The sequence below is a fragment of the Triturus cristatus genome, chromosome 7 (genome assembly GCF_964204655.1).
Source record: "Triturus cristatus chromosome 7, aTriCri1.1, whole genome shotgun sequence".
Lineage (NCBI taxonomy): Eukaryota > Metazoa > Chordata > Amphibia > Caudata > Salamandridae > Triturus > Triturus cristatus.
Genome location: NC_140590.1, coordinates 1,819,382,709 through 1,819,402,306, shown reverse-complemented (window position 1 = coordinate 1,819,402,306; position 19,598 = coordinate 1,819,382,709). Strand labels below are relative to the sequence as shown.

Here is a 19,598-nt window from a genome sequence, read left to right as displayed (position 1 = left end):
TCTCGGAATCGGTTACACAACCGAGCACAGAAAGATTGATATGTGCCAGCACATATAGTCACCTGACAGACACAGTCAAAAAAGCGATCAACAAAAACTGGCATATTCTCAATACAGGTGACAGAACAATAGCCAAACCCCAGTTCACTCTGAAATGCAGTAAAAATATTGGAGACCTTGTGGTTCATGCAAGACCACGATCAAGCATTTTGAGGGAGATACCACCTACTCTATGGTCATTGCGCCCAGTCAAAGGACATTTCCCCTGCGGCTCCTGTTCTGTGTGCCATTTAATGCAGCCAACTGCTCATCTCAATCTTGGTTTGAGGACATTGTGAAAACTACACAACCACACAAACTGTAACGGGGGGGGTTATCTATCTCATCACCTGCCCATGCAGACTCATGTTTGTAGGTATGACCACCCGCAAAGTTAAGACAAGAATGATCGAACATCAGATGAAAGAAATCCAACACTAAAATGAATAGACAATTTTACAGTCTGAACATATAGATGAGGACATCAGGTGGTATATTTTAGACAAACCCTACTACACCACAAACATGGGTGGTTTGGAGACAGTGGTATTCCCCAGGGAACAGCGCTGGATTTTTAGCCTCAATAGCCATGAACGGCTTTTAATGATGACATCCAGTGGGCCGCCTTTTGAGTATTATGAATTGTCTGTCAACCTCTTAATTACATGGCTACAACCCTTGATTTCTGCAATCACTCTCTGCTCCCTTCAACCATTAGGGTGACACTTATGAGGATCTTCCAACCTCCTCTGTACCACTAGGGGGACTACCAGTAGGGCAGTTTTTCCAAAGCCATGGGAACGCTTAGTGAGGCTGGGAGTATGCCCTGTGGCATCTGGTTCTGATACACTGACAGGTTACTGGTGGGATACTTGTAGCTGGGCACTTAGTTTTTGATAACTATGGTTTTTTGACCCAGCTTTGACTGTCCCCTATTTAATTGATTCTGACCATCTCATCTGACATTGAGAACTGGGTTAAGACACTGATATTCGGGCATAAAAGTCATCCCAGTTGAGTTTTGAGCTTGCCATCGTTGTCTGCATGTACTACGTGTCCCATCTTTCCCGGGTCTGCAACAAATTCCTGGTGGGAGACACTGGGCCTGGAACTCAGGTTGTTAACATTTGTTTCTGTGACTCAGATTCTTCCATGTTTTTAATTTAGTTTTTTTTGGCCTCCCCATTGGAGTGCTGTTTGCTGAGTGACTCACAATCAGGATGGCATTCATCCCTGAAGTGTTCTCAGCTCGACTACTTTGGCTATTTGGACCACTGGTTCTATATTCCCCTGCAACTCTTCCCTTTACCAAGCATGTTCCTGACCTAAAGACATGCACAGTGTCAATTATTTTCTCTTGTCGGCACGCCATTGGAGACGCCGACAGTGACATTGAAGTTATGGGGGCTCAGGATATTTTTTACTTTTAGTCCTGCTCAGTTTAATATATGATTGAGTTGAACAGCGGAATAGGGGTATAATCATGTGATTCCTGTGACCAGCATGTTTAATTCCAGTTCCCATCCTTAAACAGCGAGACCTCGCATCTCCCTTCACACTGTTTCCTTAACCCTAGGTGGCCCATATGGCTGCCCATAGTTGATTGGGTTCTCTAGGGACCCTATGGTGAGGTCCGCCCCACTTTGATGACAATCTGCGGTTCCAACATCTGCAAGGGCTGCTAGTGATTTCAGATGTCCACTCGCCATTAATAGGATTAGTTCTCTTTGTCTTTTCTCTGGAATATCTCCACCCAGTAACTTGTACTAAGATATTATTTCTCTTGTCATTAGTCTTTTTTCCTTTTTGTCTGCACATAATCTCGTGCATGAGGACATTCCTTGCCCTTTGTGCCTGTTACACATGTTTTCACTGGTTCAGTGTTTTATTTTTTATTTTTATTCTCTCCATTTTTATGTACAGCTCTGTGACGTAAGCGCTGCCTGAGGCTTGAGAGCGTAATGAACTGATACACTCTTTGGTAAGAGTACACTTGATTTCTCTATAAAATATGAGTAGAGATATTGGTGCTGGGTATGAGACTCACCCTAGCACTGGGGGCACTAGAATAAAGTATGGATTTAGCCCACAAGTAGGTAGTTTTATTTACCAGACTCTTTTCCTTCCACTCTGCCTTTCCCTGAGAACCTTTACTCAGCTCGTCTAATACAAAACCCCTCTGATCCTCTCCGTTGGAGAGTTGTAGCCCACACCAGGTACTTTGCAGTCATGGCGTGAGGAGGGAACCCTATGATGAAGCATGTCACCCTCAGGTAAGTGAGGGTTCTTGCCCTTAAAGGAGTGCTTTCCCTTTGATCCTTAACATTTGGGTTCCTCCCCTTTACATGACCAGACATACTTTTTGTGTGTATTCTCATTGACCAGGGAGTACTACATCATTGATTGGGTTTCTGCTTCTCTACAACCACTATGTGTATTCATTGATTAAATATTGGCAGCCACAGTCATGACCCATTGTGTTTACCAGATTTACTCCATCGTGAAGGTGGCAATCCCCCCCACATTATTGACAGGGGCTGGCAATGGCATTGCCCTTTATCCTGCAGGTCGTGACACTGAAGTGCCCATGGCTGATATTCTGGTTGTTTCCATAAGATGATCCTGTTTACAGAAAATCAGCTTGGATCAGGATCTTAGGGCCATGGATAAAGGTGTTGGTCGCTTTGCATGGGGCCTTGGGGTGATCCAGGTTTATCATACACTTTTTGTGCATCATAGTGTTGAAGTAGTCATCACCAGGGATCTTCTGATTGTCAAAATGTTCTCTGAGGAATCTCATGGAACCAGTCTCTTCCAGAGATGGTTTGCTGTCATTGGAGGAGATGGCAGACAATGCCAGAAGCAGGAAGTGCACCAAGAGTAATATCCTCAAGGGCCATCTTGATTGTCAGGTGATTGGATCTATAATTTTAGAGAAAGAGAAAGCATATTAAGTAGCTGCTGTAAAGAGGATAATTATTAATGATCATTTAGTCAAGTGGTTTGAAAGCAGACAAAAAAACTGTACAATGACCAATAAAAAAAGTCCTTGCAAAAATAAATGTAACTAGTCCTCCGTTGCAGCAACTGAGCAAGTTGTTATTGCTTGATCCCTACCCACCACAAGAGTTTTACCTCTCTAAAACAATATTCTTTGCAAAAGGTTGTTTTAAACAGTACATATTACTCACAGTTTTATGCCCATTAGGTATATTTCTCTTTAGAAGAGTAACTTGTTATTTGCCTTGCTCACTCTTTACTCTTTGTGTTTCCTTTAGCTACTTTCTCTCTTCTGCATTGTTGTACTCTGACATGTGCTTCCAGTCTGTGTTACTTTCCCCTCTCTTCCAATTCACTCTCCTCAGCTTCACTGCCTCAGCTCCTTACATTAGGGCATAGTCATGAAAGATAGTATCATCACAAAGGCCTGATTTAGAGTTTGGTGGGTGTGCTACTCCATCACATTTGTGAAGGCGGGATATCCCGTCCAACTTATTACAAGTGTATTATACCCTATAGCAATTGTAACAAGACAGGCTGAATATAGGTCACATTGTGATGAAGTAACTCATCTGCCAAACTCTAAATCAAGCTCTAAGTCAAAAAAGTGTGCTAATACAGATGAGGAAACTGACATTAAAGGGCAGTCAAGGTTGATGTGGTATCAGTGGAGGCTACAAGGGGTGGCTACTCTGCTATGGCGGAGGAGCGTCGACCCACTAAAAAATAAAATGATAACAAACCCATTATTTATCCTTTTATTTTTCTTTCCCTATTGCCAGCCAACGTTAGAGCGGGGGAGTGAAATGCACTTGTAAGTGAGCATGCACGTTTGGCCGGCAGTCTTAGGCTGGCCAACAGATGTGCGCACTTAGGTTTCTCCAACCCAGCTGTGTTGTACCGCCGGGTTGGAGAAAAGCAACAGGCTCCCTGTGCCTGAGGGAGCATTAAACCAAAGTGCCCAGGCAAGTCCAGGTGCTGCTCTAATACTAGGCATAGCATAAAATCAGCATCTAGATTGGACGGAGAGCCTGCGCAGTGAACCCCACCCACTTCCGGGATGAGAGGAGAAAGAAGGTGATCCAGCGGTTTACCAATAACAGATACTCTACTACCATATACTCACCTGAGCCCATCAAACACACAATTGAGTAAAACCTCTGGGTGGCGAGTTTATGAGTTTCCCAACAGTTTAGGATTAGTTTAAATACTTTTATTTTCGTAAACTAATTCTTCACAGATGAAAAAGTTCTTACCTCTGGTCAATGGACCATTAGTTGAACTAGTTGATGGTGAAAATGACATAAAGCTAACTTACTCATACTTTAAATTAAAATAATCATAGACTCCTTTAGCGTTTTACATTTTTATCTAAATCTTTGAGCATGTGAACCACTTCAAAGGTACAATATATTCGCCTTTCACTCATTGGAGAGAAAAATCAATCAATTATACATCATATAGGCATCACAAATTCAAGCAATGATCAATGCATAGAAAAGGAGAGGACAGAGAGAGAAGATCATTAAAATAACGAGAAAATATTTTACCAAGAATGGTGTGAAAACCAGCACCCTGGCCAAAGGGCAGGTCAGGGTCCCCTGAGATAGATTCAGGAAAAAAAGACTTTAAGGACAGGAATCAGGACAGGATATTTATCTCTCTAACACCGACAATTGCGCTGCACCCATCTCTGACACTCTCTTCCTCCTCGAGATTTTTCCGCGAGTCTTCTTCTAACCCAATTAAATTAGGAAAGTAAGTTCTGCTTCAGATTCTGCTTTTGATTCTTCATCAGCATCTCACAGCATCCCTCTCAGCATCAGTATCACCCGCTACACCAACAGCATCTCCGCTCAGCAGCATTCAGCGAATCTTCTTGTGTTCTAACTAACTAAAACTGCCTTAGTTATACCTTTCGTTCGGATTGTTCCACCCATTAATGTTTCAATATCGTAAAAATACAAACTGTGATTGGTCAGGCAAGGGGAGGATGATCATCACACCATGCTTACATAGCAATTTTCAGTTAGCCCATCCCCTTAATTCTTTATTCAATCTTTATTTTCCCACCTGCATTCACATTTAATCAGCAACAAATGTTTTAAATTGAACATGTGCGCTCATTCATTAATGTTCTTCACTGCCGGTTCTTAGGCTCCAGCACACTGCAACCTTGTCCTCCTCTCGACCCATCTGTCATTCTTCTGTTTGTTTTTCAATTGCCATGCTCAAAACCCACGTGACTCAGCTAGCTTCAGACATTCACAAGAGGCCCAAGGAGCACTAATGATAAAGTCAAAAGACAGATGTTATTTTCAAGAATAAAGTGGTTTCGCTGTATACCACCCACCTCTACTCTATTCCTTTTTATTAAATAATACTTTTTCCCGCATTAGCGTTAGTATAATAGCATACTTTCTTTCCAGTGAAGCAGATGCCATGCACGCGAGCCTTCAAGCCGCCATATTAGTGCCTCCTGCTCATGCGCAAAAATTTCCCTCCAAGCGTTACAACGTCATACTACGTAGATGCAGTTGACGCATGCGGAGTAAAGATTTCCCAGTTTAGAGCATTTTAGTCCTTCGTTCATTCTGTTAACATTAGCAAACACATAGGCAAGCTTCGCTAACCCTTGGGTTTATGTGGTGTGCATTAGTATTACACAAAACAAACTTAATAACTGGTTAGTAATTTAAAGGAGCAGATTGCGTACGAGCAAGTCTCTTTTCTATGAGTCCTTGCTCCATCAGAGGCAGCTGGCAGCGGGAATACAATCTGATTGTAAATAATTGTATTGAATTACTTCATCTTCCCCTAACTTTACACAAGCACTTTTTTCAAGCAACTGTTATGCACTTTCTCTGGAGTGACCAATGTATATAAAAAGTATATCATGTTCATATGTTAAAAGGCCATTACAATTTTTTTATTAATTTTCGACTGGACTTGGTTTTTTTGTGTTGTGGTTTGATTGGGTACACTCATTCTCATGCTGATTAATGCGTTATCCCCCAGATTTCTAATTGGGGTGGTTCTACTACCTTTTATGGAGTTCAGATTTGTCAATAATATTGCCATATCTGCATACCTTCCATTGAGACTATTTTTGTCTGTATCATGCTTTGCCACCAGCCTCACACACTCCCAGAAACACATTTGGAAGGGAAATACATGGAAGAAACATGCATTCCTCCTAAAACACAGACAGCCAAAAGAATAGAAGAACCTCTTCCTTACAGCTGACAAACGCACCCCATAGGCAGGAATGTGCACTAGTCAATAACAGCCAGTCAGTAAGAGAATGGCATGGATGTAGAACCTTTTGTCAGTGACGAAGTACTCAACAGTGCATGGAGAGTTCTCACAAAATATTGGTGAGAGTCAGGTAACCCATGGATAGAGGAAACCACAGCTCAGGATGGAACCCCGAGAGCCAATGGCATATGGAAGCCTCCACTGTTCTTGAAACTCCTGGACATCCACACACAGTGGTTGACAAGGGCCTTCACCACACTACCAATGTGCTCAACTGGTAATACCCACTACTAGATAGGAAGGCTGGGGTGAATGCCGCTTCACTAGTCCGCGCTGATCAGCTCATATGTGCAGTGACAACGAGCACCAGAAAAGGCTGATGAAATCAAGCAAATGCCAGACTTAGTAAACAATATATTGGAATTGGATTCATATACCAGATAGGTGTGATCGGGTCACCGAGGGCAGAGTCAGCACAGAACCAAAGTTCGGCGCCGAAGAGAGCGCAAGCGACCGCCCTAACAACACCCGCTGTTGCCCGCAATCAGGCGATACAGGTTCAATTGAACAGTTACTTCTGGGACTATCTAACCCAACTCTCCTCACTACAAAGACCTTGTGAACATTTAGGTCTTTCACCACCCAGGTCCTGAAGAAAGCCCGCTTGACCCCTCGGGGCAGAAGAAGGGCTGAAACATGTCGACCTTTTTATGGACACTTTTTTAGCATGCACAGGGTCCTAAATTACCCCTGAGTGCACACCAAAGACCTATGAATCCCCCAACATCCAGTACGATTAAAGTTTTTTTACTGGCTCTGTGGGCTTTTAAGTATATTCTTTTCACCACTAATCACGTCACTAAAACTCACTCTCCTTTTTTATCTACGATCACTACCAATACAACCAGTGGTATGTTCTCCAGGTGGAGAAAGCATTACAGCAAAACCCAATGATGATGCTGTCACGTTACATATAACGAAGCGGAGAATGAAAATATACCGCTAACATCGATCCCAGTATAACGTGATTGAGGGTTTTTTAACAGTACCTTATACTGTCCGTGCACACCCTGGTTCCTTGGGACTAGTGATCCACTCCCCTATTGATTTTTGGATATTAGGTAATGTCAGGTTACAGGGATAAGGTTTTAAAGAGGGGAAGTTGTGATCAATGAAATGAGGTATCAGCCAATTGCAGAATTACAATAAGAAGGATTAAGGCAGACAGGCATCAGACTGAGAGGTGGACATAGAAATGGATGGTATGCATAGCATGAAAGGTAAGAAGAGGGGAAAGAAAGTAGGTCAATGTTCATTTTTCTTGCAGGGTTTTAGGAGTGTAGTGGGAAAGGCTTTCTGGAATGCCAAGCAACTGGAGAATGTAAATTGGAGGTAGAAAGAAACAACATTGTACATTGTGCTTCATATCTAGGGCAGACAGCTTAAACATGTGATTCCGAGTGAACCCACCATTTAAATATTAATAGCCCTACTCTGTTGTGTGCAAAGTCAGGGACAGCTCTTTTAAACATAGTCTGGAGTATTCCAACTATTGGTACAGGGTTTGTATGCTGCACAAAGAGACTTTGCACAGAAATAAAGAAAGGTCCTATTTAAATCTCTGCCCTGACTATGTTGTAAATTAAATGTTTTTCATCTAGTCACTAAATGCGTTATTTGGCTCTGGCTGAGATTATATGTACAGTCAGATTAATACCCTGTTTCGTTACCTAATCCCATCCAAGGGAATCCTTTGCATGTTTGCATATGTAGCTAATGTAGTATATCCATTACATGTATAAGTGGAGCAGATTAATGGAGGCCTGTAGATTCTATTTTGGTGTTTCAGGACGCAGGAGGGAGGAGACCTGGACAGTGAAGTGAGGACAAAGGAGACAAGGCTCCTATAAGCAATTTGATTAGGGGCTTCATGTTGCACTGCCACCTAGAAGATGGTGTGGGGTAAATGGGGTTGTAATCTGTTGTTCAGAGTGAGAAGGGTCTTTTAGGTAAAAACACCTTTTTGTCTCTTTCCTGACCACCTTCTTTGTGTCTGTTTACAGCTAGGTGCAGATAGTTCAAACATCTTTGTGCCTCTGTTGTGTGTGCTCCAGACTGGAAACTATCCATCACCTCACTCAAAGGCTGCCTTCAGAACTGCATAGAGAGGTACTTGAAAGAAAGCTACACTGAACCTGTTCTCCTCCATGCTGCATGAGAAATGAACCCCAGGTTTGCATGTTTTAAGCACAGCGTGCCTGTTCTGCTGACAAGAGAATCGCTCAATGCATTGCCTGACATTGCCGCAGAAACCCAAGCCAAGTGCCAAGTAAAAATGCCATGACCTTCATTGTGCTTGGCTTGCTGGAGACAAATAGTGTCAAGGGCACCAGGATAGTTAACCGTCTAGCCGAGACCATTTATTATTTATTTTCAACACTTGTAAAGTGCACTATCACCTAGCAGGTATCCTGGTGCTAACATATGTGTACACATCCTGACTAATGCTACGGGGTATATGCAGTGTTTTTGCATTAGTAAAGGCAGAAACAGGTGTAGGGATGCAGTGGAATATAAAAATGCCACATAAGAAAAGCGCATGCCAAAAAACACAAAAAGGGAAGACTTCATTCTAGAATGGGCACCTATAGAAAGCACACTGATTAAAGCACAGATTAAATACAGACGGTCTAGACGTGGTCCCAAATATCTCTCACAGTCAAGATGATACGTTGGTCAGCATTAGGTGGGTAAGCTAATGGCATGGCACGGGTGCAGTGGGCCCCTAATGCTACAAATAATTTGTGCTCCTTGACTATTTGGAATGGTGCACCACTGAGCTTCTTTTCCAAAGTACAATAGTACAGAATATAGGGACAAGCATTCCTTTTAGGTTTCTCCTTTACTAGAAAAGATCACATTTTTTGCATCAACGCACATACTCCAGCCAATGCGTTTCCTTACAGCAATATCACAATTTGCGATGTTCATTAGAGTAGCATTTAGGGAATCGTAAATTGCGATGCTCTAAATGCATGCACAAAATAGGAAATTGCACACAGCTAAATTGTGAATTTCAGCGTTTGCGTTTACAATTTAACTTGATACATCTGGCCCTTAATTTCTAAATGTAGGTTTGGTGTGTTTGGGTTAGATACAGATAAAAGCTGTACGTACTAGGGCATTTGTTTTGGAATTCACTTTTTTGTCTTTCTCTGAACAGGTGCATACAGATTGAACACCATACGGCATACTCAATGAGGGTTTGCCAAATATCTATGGTTGATTGTTAATGTGAACTACGCAACAGGTGAACCCATAGCAATTTATACGGCAGTATGTGGGAAAACGAAGCTTGTATGATGTCATCAACGATGTAATCAGTGATGTCATCAATGATGTAATTTGAGATGTCATAAATGATGCCATAGTACATGTCATGAGTGATGTCATATGTGAGGTCATAAGCAGTGTATGGCAGGGGCGCAAGTTATAGCTAGTTTTGCTAACTATAACAGGTGAATTTCTGTGTTTAACTTTTAGTTCAAAATATTAGCACTGTCACTGAGAAATTCACCTAACTATGCCGTCACTTTAACCTTTGTGTGTTTCAGTAACTTTCTAAGGTTTTAAAAAAAGTTGAAAGCACATATATTTACTGCACCTAACTTTAACTATACTATTACTATAACCTTTGTTTGTTGGTGAATTTAAAGGTTTAAAAAATAAAATACAAATATGTCTAATGATACATAGAACGAAACTACTCCAACAATGTTTGCACTCAGAATGTACAACTTTTTGTACCTCATATGCACAGAAATATTCCCAGCATAGTTTTCATACTCTTTTTATGTATCTTAATATAAACTTGATATGTATATTTCAAAAAGACACTGATCAGTTTTTCCAGTACTGTAAACTATGTTTTCACTATGTACATCCATTTTTAAGGTGTGTGATTACTCTTGTGGGAGGCTCGGACATGGCATGCAGGAGACTGGCGGGATCATAGAGTTATACATTTTGTTCTAATCTATTGTACAGAGATCTTTTTCATGTGGTCAGTTATCATTGAATGATAATCTTTAATAATAAAGTAGTACAGTAAGTATATTGCATTAATTGGTCAGTTTACATACTTATGGCTCTCACAAAACTATCAGGGGAGTCGAACACACAAGCCGCTTGTGAGATCGTATATTTGGAATTAAATTCATAACAGTGTATTTTTCCTATTTTGAAGACATGAGAAGTGTTGCTTAAAGTAGAAAACCAGTTGGTGTATTGTTGCATTTGAGATATTAAGAAAATTATCTGTTTATACTATCTCACTGGCCTCTTGCAAGGAACTTCTGAGGTGCACAGGAGAGGAAATTGATTGATTCATATGGATGACTTTATTTAGCATAGAAAGATTCCTTCCTTTTTGCCTAATTTACCTATTGGGTTTTGCTGTGGTAGATCGTTTTGGCTAGCTCTGTGTCATTGCTGATTTTCTGTCACAAGAATGTCATCCTCAGATTCAGATGAGAACCCCACTGCTGTTCCGGCAGCTCAGCTACCTCAGCAACACAAGGAGTCATTGGAATGGTAATTTTTATAAATGGGGCCAGGTGGGAAAAAAGGATCTGAGAAATATGTGATTTGTAAAATATGCAAAAATGAGTTCAGTGGGGTAGCCGGAAAAAGCAAAACAGCATGAGTACCTCTAGGATGTGGCAACATTAGAGGGCTACGCACCCTCAACGCCCAGCTCGAACTTAGTTAGCCCGCGCTGCAGCACTTGATAACTCGTCAGGGGTGTCGAAATGTTTTCAACTTGGTGACACTGTGTCTGCTTAGGTACTCACCGCTAAAGCAGACAAAAACTTTGCTTATCAGAACAATCCCTTTATTGCTGCTTATGCAAGCAGATAAGGTTTTCTTCTGAGACAAGCCGGGTTGCACCGGACAGGCTTGTCCAGGATCCTAAACACCCATCTAGGCAGTAGTTTAAAAAAAAAAAATCACAGTTTTTTCTCTTCTATGTTTCTGAAGAACTTGTTTGATTTACTCCCAATTTCTTTTTTGTTGTACCCTTTTTAAACAAAATATGATTTTTTTTTTTAAATGTGAAAAACACAAAAATGCAGTTGATAAAAACTGATAATTAAAAAAGCTCTTTTCAGAGCTACCACTTTACTTTCATTATGTATGTTGTTTGTACTGTTAAACTTTTTTTCATACTTGAAAGCCAAGAGGCTCTCATGCATAGCGTGGATGACTCTAGTGGGCCTCTCGTGAAAGCTACCTTTAGAATGGAATTAGCATTTTCATTGAACATATCCTTCTGTAATAGATATAACTTATATGCATCCGATATTGGCTACCCCCTTTTTTATATGATCCAACGAGACTCTGTGAGATCGTAAAAGTTATTTAGAGGAATAATTTACATTTTTATTCATTACAATACTTTCTTCTTACAATCCCCACTATTAGAGCATGGCCTCTCCACTGAGACCTTGTATGAAGATAACTAGTGTGTAGAGTAGGGTGAAAACAGACAGTGCCTCTCCATTCACACCTTTCCCAGACTCAGTAAAATGAATAGTAGGGTGGGGATGGAACTCACCTCACGAGTAAGACCTCACTATTCCATACCAAGTATATCAAGTACTAGCCTCCCCACTGACACCTCTCCCAGGGCAATAGCCATATTTATTAGTGAGTGGTAAAGGATGTACCTGTCCACTCACAGCTCTCCCGTGCTCACTACGCCACTGGAGTCAAGCTATCCTGGCTGATGACGGCTGATAGCCAGAAACCGGTCCTAGGATGCTTGATTCCGGTCCAGGGAAGACATGGCTTGGCAGTTCGGGCTGGACTGTTCCCATGAGGCACAGGGTCAAGACTGATTTGCATATGGCCATGTCTGAACTGGGGTGGTGTGGTGAGCAAAATAACGATGGATTAAACCCAGATCTGTGACTGGGGGTGAATGTTTTGCCATTGTGCAACATTCCGTCCATCATCTTGTGTGTTTTGCTGTTCACCCTATGTGGGAAGGGTATGCCCAGACGTGGGTCCCGTGCTCACTACGCCACTGGAGTCAAGCTATCCTGGCTGATGACGGCTGATAGCCAGAAACCGGTCCTAGGATGCTTGATTCCGGTCCAGGGAAGACATGGCTTGGCAGTTCGGGCTGGACTGTTCCCATGAGGCACAGGGTCAAGACTGATTTGCATATGGCCATGTCTGAACTGGGGTGGTGTGGTGAGCAAAATAACGATGGATTAAACCCAGATCTGTGACTGGGGGTGAATGTTTTGCCATTGTGCAACATTCCGTCCATCATCTTGTGTGTTTTGCTGTTCACCCTATGTGGGAAGGGTATGCCCAGACGTGGGTCCCGTGCTCACTACGCCACTGGAGTCAAGCTATCCTGGCTGATGACGGCTGATAGCCAGAAACCGGTCCTAGGATGCTTGATTCCGGTCCAGGGAAGACATGGCTTGGCAGGTCGGGCTGGACTGTTCCCATGAGGCACAGGGTCAAGACTGATTTGCATATGGCCATGTCTGAACTGGGGTGGTGTGGTGAGCAAAATAACGATGGATTAAACCCAGATCTGTGACTGGGGGTGAATGTTTTGCCATTGTGCAACATTCTGTCCATCATCTTGTGTGTTTTGCTGTTCACCCTATGTGGGAAGGGTATGCCCAGACGTGGGTCCCGTGCTCACTACACCACTGGAGTCAAGCTATCCTGGCTGATGACGGCTGATAGCCAGAAACCGGTCCTAGGATGCTTGATTCCGGTCCAGGGAAGACATGGCTTGGCAGTTCGGGCTGGACTGTTCCCATGAGGCACAGGGTCAAGACTGATTTGCATATGGCCATGTCTGAACTGGGGTGGTGTGGTGAGCAAAATAACGATGGATTAAACCCAGATCTGTGACTGGGGGTGAATGTTTTGCCATTGTGCAACATTCCGTCCATCATCTTGTGTGTTTTGCTGTTCACCCTATGTGGGAAGGGTATGCCCAGACGTGGGTCCCGTGCTCACTACGCCACTGGAGTCAAGCTATCCTGGCTGATGACGGCTGATAGCCAGAAACCGGTCCTAGGATGCTTGATTCCGGTACAGGGAAGACATGGCTTGGCAGTTCGGGCTGGACTGTTCCCATGAGGCACAGGGTCAAGACTGATTTGCATATGGCCATGTCTGCACTGGGGTGGTGTGGTGAGCAAAATAACGATGGATTAAACCCAGATCTGTGACTGGGGGTGAATGTTTTGCCATTGTGCAACATTCCGTCCATCATCTTGTGTGTTTTGCACTCACAGCTCTCCCCAGCATCATAGATATATATACAGTAGTATATAGGGAATCCTTGTCTTATGCACTACACCTATCTTCAGGACTACTTGGATGTACATTACAGTGCAGTGAACCAGTGGCGTCTGACCTCACACCTCTCCTTAGATCAACAGCATTGTGCAGTGATGTCTCAGAAGGAACTCATCTCTCTGCTAATACATCTTACCAGAGTAAGAAGTGTCTCTAGTAGGGTTTGAGAAAAATGAATCTCTCCACTCATACCTCTTCTCATGCTGACAGGTATGCATATTATACTGTGGGAAGAAACAGCTGTGTTTCCTGACACAATTCTCTTGCATGATAACTCTGGTTAGTATTGTGTGTCGAGAGACTTGCCTCTGTCCTGTGATGTGTCTCTTTGATAATGCTTATGCAAATTAAGGTGTAAAAAGTGGCTTACCTCTGTGGTCACATCTCTTCCCAGTATAAAAGTAGCACAAGTCAAGTATAGAGTGAAGTTACCATTCTATACTCAAAAGTATGACTTACAAAACATCTTTAGAGACTTTGATATGAAAACACACTGTCCTCTCAAGTGAGACATCTCCCCAGAATAACATGTGCAAAGTAGGCTGTGGGTAAAAACCTTTCTCCCTGCACATACTTCTCCTCATATTGATGAATGTCCACAGAAGAGCATACAATTGAGTATCCTCTCTATTCAGAACTGTGTCTTAGATATCTAGTGTCCATATCATTGTGGAGATATACTTACCTGTGAATCAAACACCTACCAAAGGCAACATCCATACATAATAGGGTATGCACAGCCGCTGATAGCAATGTGTTTTAAAGTATGCACATGTACTTACCTCTGTGCGAAGATGCCTCTCTTGAATAACAGTTACGAACAGCATTCAGCATCTCACTGTTGCATGACAAGTCATCATATCTGCATGGAAAAATAATTGGCTCCTCCATTACCAACTCTCTATAGGACAAAAGATATGCATAGTACCATTCACATCCATATACATGTAATGGCATATTCTCAGTCACTTAATATGGTTGTGAGAGGCTGGCTCAGTATATGATGTGCCTTTATGTAGGTGGACACCTTTCACTGATCCAGACAACCCTTATGGGTATTTTAATGGTCATAGACAACCTTAGAAAGCTCTCTAAGTGGTAGCTGGGGAGAGCAGCCTTCAGGCTTAGTCCAGAAGGGGTGTAAAGCAGCTAGTTTTTACCGGAATACAATCTTTTAGGAATAGATTAAATGAAAAAGAACAAGACAATGTATTTATAAACATATGTATTTATTATAAGACACTCACTAACACATACAGATATCGCTTACCCGGAGATATACACAATGCACACAATACTTTGCAATAGAAATACGTAAGTAGCACAGAATACACATTGGTCCCCAGGGGGAGACCAAACCATAAACTAGAATTGTTATTGTTAAATGGGATTTCTAAAGCACATTATTACCGACAGGTCTCAAAGTGCTGCAAGAGAGAGCCAAACCTGGGCACATTTACAGGAGTGTGCCTTGAAATCTTGGCTTAGGTGGTGCCCCAGGCTTCAACAAAAAGTAGTGTTTTTAGTTTCTTCCTGAAGGGGAGGATGACAGATTCTTTACGAAGGCTAGCGGGTAGCTTGTTCCAGAGTTGGGGGATCATCGAGGAACAGGCCCTGCCCCCTTTAGAAGAGGTATAAAAAGGGGCAGGCCAGCAGGCCAGCATCCAAGGAGCGGAGGGACTGTCCTGGCACATAGCTTACCAGTCGGTCCCTGATGAAAGCTGGGGCCTGGCCGTGGATAGCTTTATGGGCCATGCAAAGCCCTTTGAACATGGTTCTTTGCCGAATCAGGAGCCAGTGCAACTGCTGCAGTAGGGGGTGGCGTGTGCCCACCTTGGGAGTCTGAAAATCAGTCTGGCAGCATCATTCATGACTACCTGGAGTTTGGTTTGCAGCTTCTCCGGGAGGCCAATGTACCAGACGTGACACAATCATTGCTGACACTACCATCCGGAGTGCCTTAAAAGAAAGAAGGGGGGCGAGTCATCGTAGCTGTCTTAACAGGCCCAAACATGTTCCCACCACGGAAGATACTTGGTGAGCCATGGAGAGCTTGGCATCAATTTTTATGCCAAGGCTCTTTACCACTTGGGCTGGTTTGGGGATAGTGCCGAGCTCTTGTGACCAAAAGAGGTCGCACCAAGGATTGGTGTCCGTGGTGATTATCAGGACCTCAGGTTTATCAGGGTTAATTTTAAGGGAGTTGGCAGTCATCCAGTTGACCATGTACTTCAGGATATTTTGCACCCGTCCATGGGCTGCGGGGAAGTTGTCAATCTGGATGATAATTTGGGTGTCATCTGCATAATTAAAAACTTGGCACTCCATGAGGCTCAGTGCGGCTACCAGAGGCTGAAGATAGGCATTGAAGAGGAGGGGGGACAACGCCGAGCCCTGGGGGACCCCACATGAGAGCTCGCCGGTGTTGGACATCTGATCAGCTAGTTGGACCTGTTGGGATTAGTCTGACAGGAAAGACGAGGGCCACTGGAAAGCCGTCCCCTGGATGCCCAGCTCCGAGATTCATGACAAGAGTTGGCTATGATTGACCGCGTCGAATGCCGCAGACAGGTCCAATAGGACCAGGGCTCAAGGCTTCCTGTTGTCGGCCATGGTCCTAAGTTCATCTGTCACTGCCAGCATTACCAATTCTGTACTAAGATGGGCCCTAAAACCTGCCTGTTTTATTTGGAGTAGCTGATTTACCTCGATGTGGTGTGATAGGGTTTGAAGCACATGCTGTTCCAGCACCTTTGCCAGAATAGCGAGCTGGGCCTAAAGTTTTTAAGGTTCTTTGAATAAGTCCCAGGTTTTTTCAGCAGGGGAATGACTCTCGCCTCCTTAAGGTTGGTCGGGACCTGGCCAGTTTCAAGTGACCGATTTAGCAGCGTAAGAAACTTGCTCTCTACCCCCGGGAGTGCCATCCGAAACACCCTGTGGGGACAGGGATCCACTGGTGACCCTGATTTGACCCGGCCCATTAACTGATTCAGAGAATCGTGATTTAGCTTTGGGAAGACGGTGAGGGGTTTGTCATATGGAAGTGGTATGTGGTCCACCGCCGAGGGGCTGTGTACAACGGGGGTGAGCTAAATTTCCATCAGCCTCATTAAACTAGGGGGCCCCTTTACCTATATTCCTCACTCTTTCCCTATGTGCGGGAGCGACTTAATCAATGGCATTGCTCAGCCTAAGTGAGAGGGTCTCACTTTCCTAGTCAAGGTTGCCCTGTGCAAGCCTCATTGAGGCTGAATTACGCAGGGTCCCGACAATGTCATATTCTTTTATTTTTCCCCATCCACACAGCACTTTCCACTCGGGGAGGGTTGGACACTATAGTGGTATGCGAACCACGACTCGAGTCAAGGATATACTCAGAGGAGGTAGAAGTGCAGGGGACCCAAGAAACCATCCAAGGTGAGTATCTAGGAGCCCCATGCCACGGAGGTTGTGTGCAGTGTAAAAACACAACCACGTTCTCTGTACAAATCAATGTGTAAGTTACGGTTTCAATTTTAAAGAAAGAGGACCCTTCCCAGTGGACCCTGAAGAAACCCATAGAAGACAAGAGGTTGGAGAGCCACCCCACCTGTGGATACCCTTAGAACCAGGTAAACTGCACCAGGGAAGCCGGGTGCATAAGTGTGAAGTGACGTCAGAAACCGTCATTAAACTCAAAGGAAGACTTCAGAAAAATGCCGCTGCTGGAGAAGGTGAAAGTGTCTGGTGGAACCCAAAGGTGTATTCAAGATGTGAAGAACCTGCAAAAAGAGGGGTCAGAGTCTATGCCACTCAGGAGTGACCAGGAAGGAAAGAAAACGAATGCCCACCAATATCGGGTGTTGCAGGAGAGCTGACACTGACCATGGATCTGCAGCTGTGTGGACCAGGCGATGCTGTGGAAAACCAGGGACCATACACGAGCTGTCCCACATCGGATGTCGAGAGTTGAGGGGTCGGTGCCTGGCAGGAGCACCATCAAGCCTTGGTAACTGCAACCAATGTGGAAGTTGAAGAAGGTGCAATGTCAGGACCAGGAGTTGCAAGAGGACCTACAAAAGAAGCAGGCCCACGGTGCAAGCAATGCAGTGTGTTCAAAGATTCTGGTTACTGGAGATACTTGAGGTTGGGGCTATTAGGAGCCCAAAGATCTTGATGGAAGGAAGCCAACAAGCCTTTGCAACAGCAAGTCGATGCGGTACACAGGGGTTCCATTCCTGTGGCTCCGACAATGGATACTGGCCTCAAACTTGGTGAGAGGACAGGGCAGTCCTTGAGGGATATGAAGGACTACCATCTGTCTTACGGAGCCTTTCAGAGTCTGTGGGAACCCAAGATTAGCAAACTGGTCAGCTTAGTCCTTCATGTGTCTTAGATGCCCACAGGCGTAGGAAGGTTTCCTGTATGGAGCCCAGGCACAGACATTGCAGCAGATGAGCAGGGCAAAGAGATCAGGAGCAACAGGAGTCTTCGCGGTTGCAGCCTTGATGCCCAGAGCGAAGTCCAGAGTGCCCAGATGGTCGAAGTTGAAGTGGTATCAGAAATTAATCGAGTCCCATGGCGAATCTAGATACCCACCCTAAGGTAAGCCCTTAAGTACCCTAAGGAAAGGGTTGGAAACATTCATGGTTCCCTCCCTGGGGAAGGGGTTGGACAGTGGGGAGGATACTCCCATGTCCTTTGTCCAGTTTCGCGCCACAGAGGGAACGAACGGCTCCCTGAGCTGGCTTGAAATGTACTATGCAAGGAGGGCACCAAGTGTGTCCCTCAAGCAGACTGAGTGGTGCTGGCAAGCGCTACCACCGGGCCCCAATACACTAAACCCTGTCTGGGAGGTGACCACACCTCACTGTGACAGGATACCTATTGTTCTGCCTTCCCCTTCTCGGGCATGGCTTGGTAGAAGGAAGGCAGAATCATGTCTCTGGTGGGCAGCAGCCATGTTGTGCTGTCTGGGTCTACAAAAATGGTACAGGGAGCACTGAGGACCTAACGGAGGGCCTTTACAGTGCCTGGAATCATACCTCCCACACCGTTTATGGTGGGGGGTATGATTCTTTTTTTTTTTATATAGCGTGAAGTTGACACGAATCCAATCAGGTATGAGAGCGCTTTACAATGCACCAGTTACGTTACATGAGGACACACATTCATTTTTTGTTAGGCACAGGGAGATTAAGTGATTTGCCCAGAATCACAGGATTTTTAGCGTCATTACCGAGACTCGAACCCAGTTCCCCAGGTCCGAGGTCGAGTGCCCTAGCCGTTAGGCCAACTCCTCTCCCCATGTTTGATACCAAACACAATAGGGTTAGTTACCGCCAGTTTCAAGTTAGTCATTAGGCAATGATGTTGTGCCCCTCTATATGTTATATGGATGGTTTACTTACAACCCGGGAGATTGGACTCCATAGGCTATAGGGGTATCCTGCTCATGCAAGGGCACCCTCACACTTAGAAATGAGCACCCTGGCTTCAGAATTGGAAAGGCCTGATTTAGGGGTGACTTATTGGTTCTCAGTGCAGTGACCTTAGATATAGGGAAACCTATATCTTTCGTAAGTGGTGCTAGCACCAGCTTATACAGGCCACAATGGCAGGCCTGAAGTTACAGTTTGAGTGGTACCCCATGGGTGGCATAATGCATACTTCAGCCCATGGGGGATCCCTGGGGTATCTATGCCCTGGGTACCTTAGTACCATATACTAGGGACTTATAAGGGTACCTCAGTATCCAATCTGGGATGTAGCTAAATACTTCCCATATCAATGTAGGGGCGGAAGCAGAGAGACTGGGGTCCTGATTAGCAGGATCCCAGTCAGACTAGTCAGAAACAGCAGAGCAGCAGGCAAAATGTGGGGGTAACCATAAAAGCAGTTCCTATTTTCCTACATAACCCCCAAAC

At 44.1% G+C, this 19,598-nt stretch overlaps 1 protein-coding gene across 5 annotated transcripts in view; it reads right to left on the bottom strand.

The window, feature by feature from the left end:
- Positions 1–1,922: 1,922 nt before the first annotated feature.
- Positions 1,923–19,598, bottom strand: part of LOC146813264 (uncharacterized) — a 127,592-nt gene continuing 109,916 nt past the window's right edge. For 3 of the 5 annotated variants that reach the window (XM_085620108.1, XM_085620110.1, XM_085620109.1), the window contains one exon: positions 1,923–2,961. In XM_085620108.1, coding sequence (XP_085476234.1) covers positions 2,929–2,961 — 33 coding nt within the window. In that variant the 3' untranslated portion in view covers positions 1,923–2,928. Of the gene's footprint in view, positions 2,962–14,474; positions 14,555–19,598 lie in introns of all 5 variants that reach the window. The other 2 variants (XR_014966966.1, XR_014966967.1) reach the window with 1 other exon arrangement.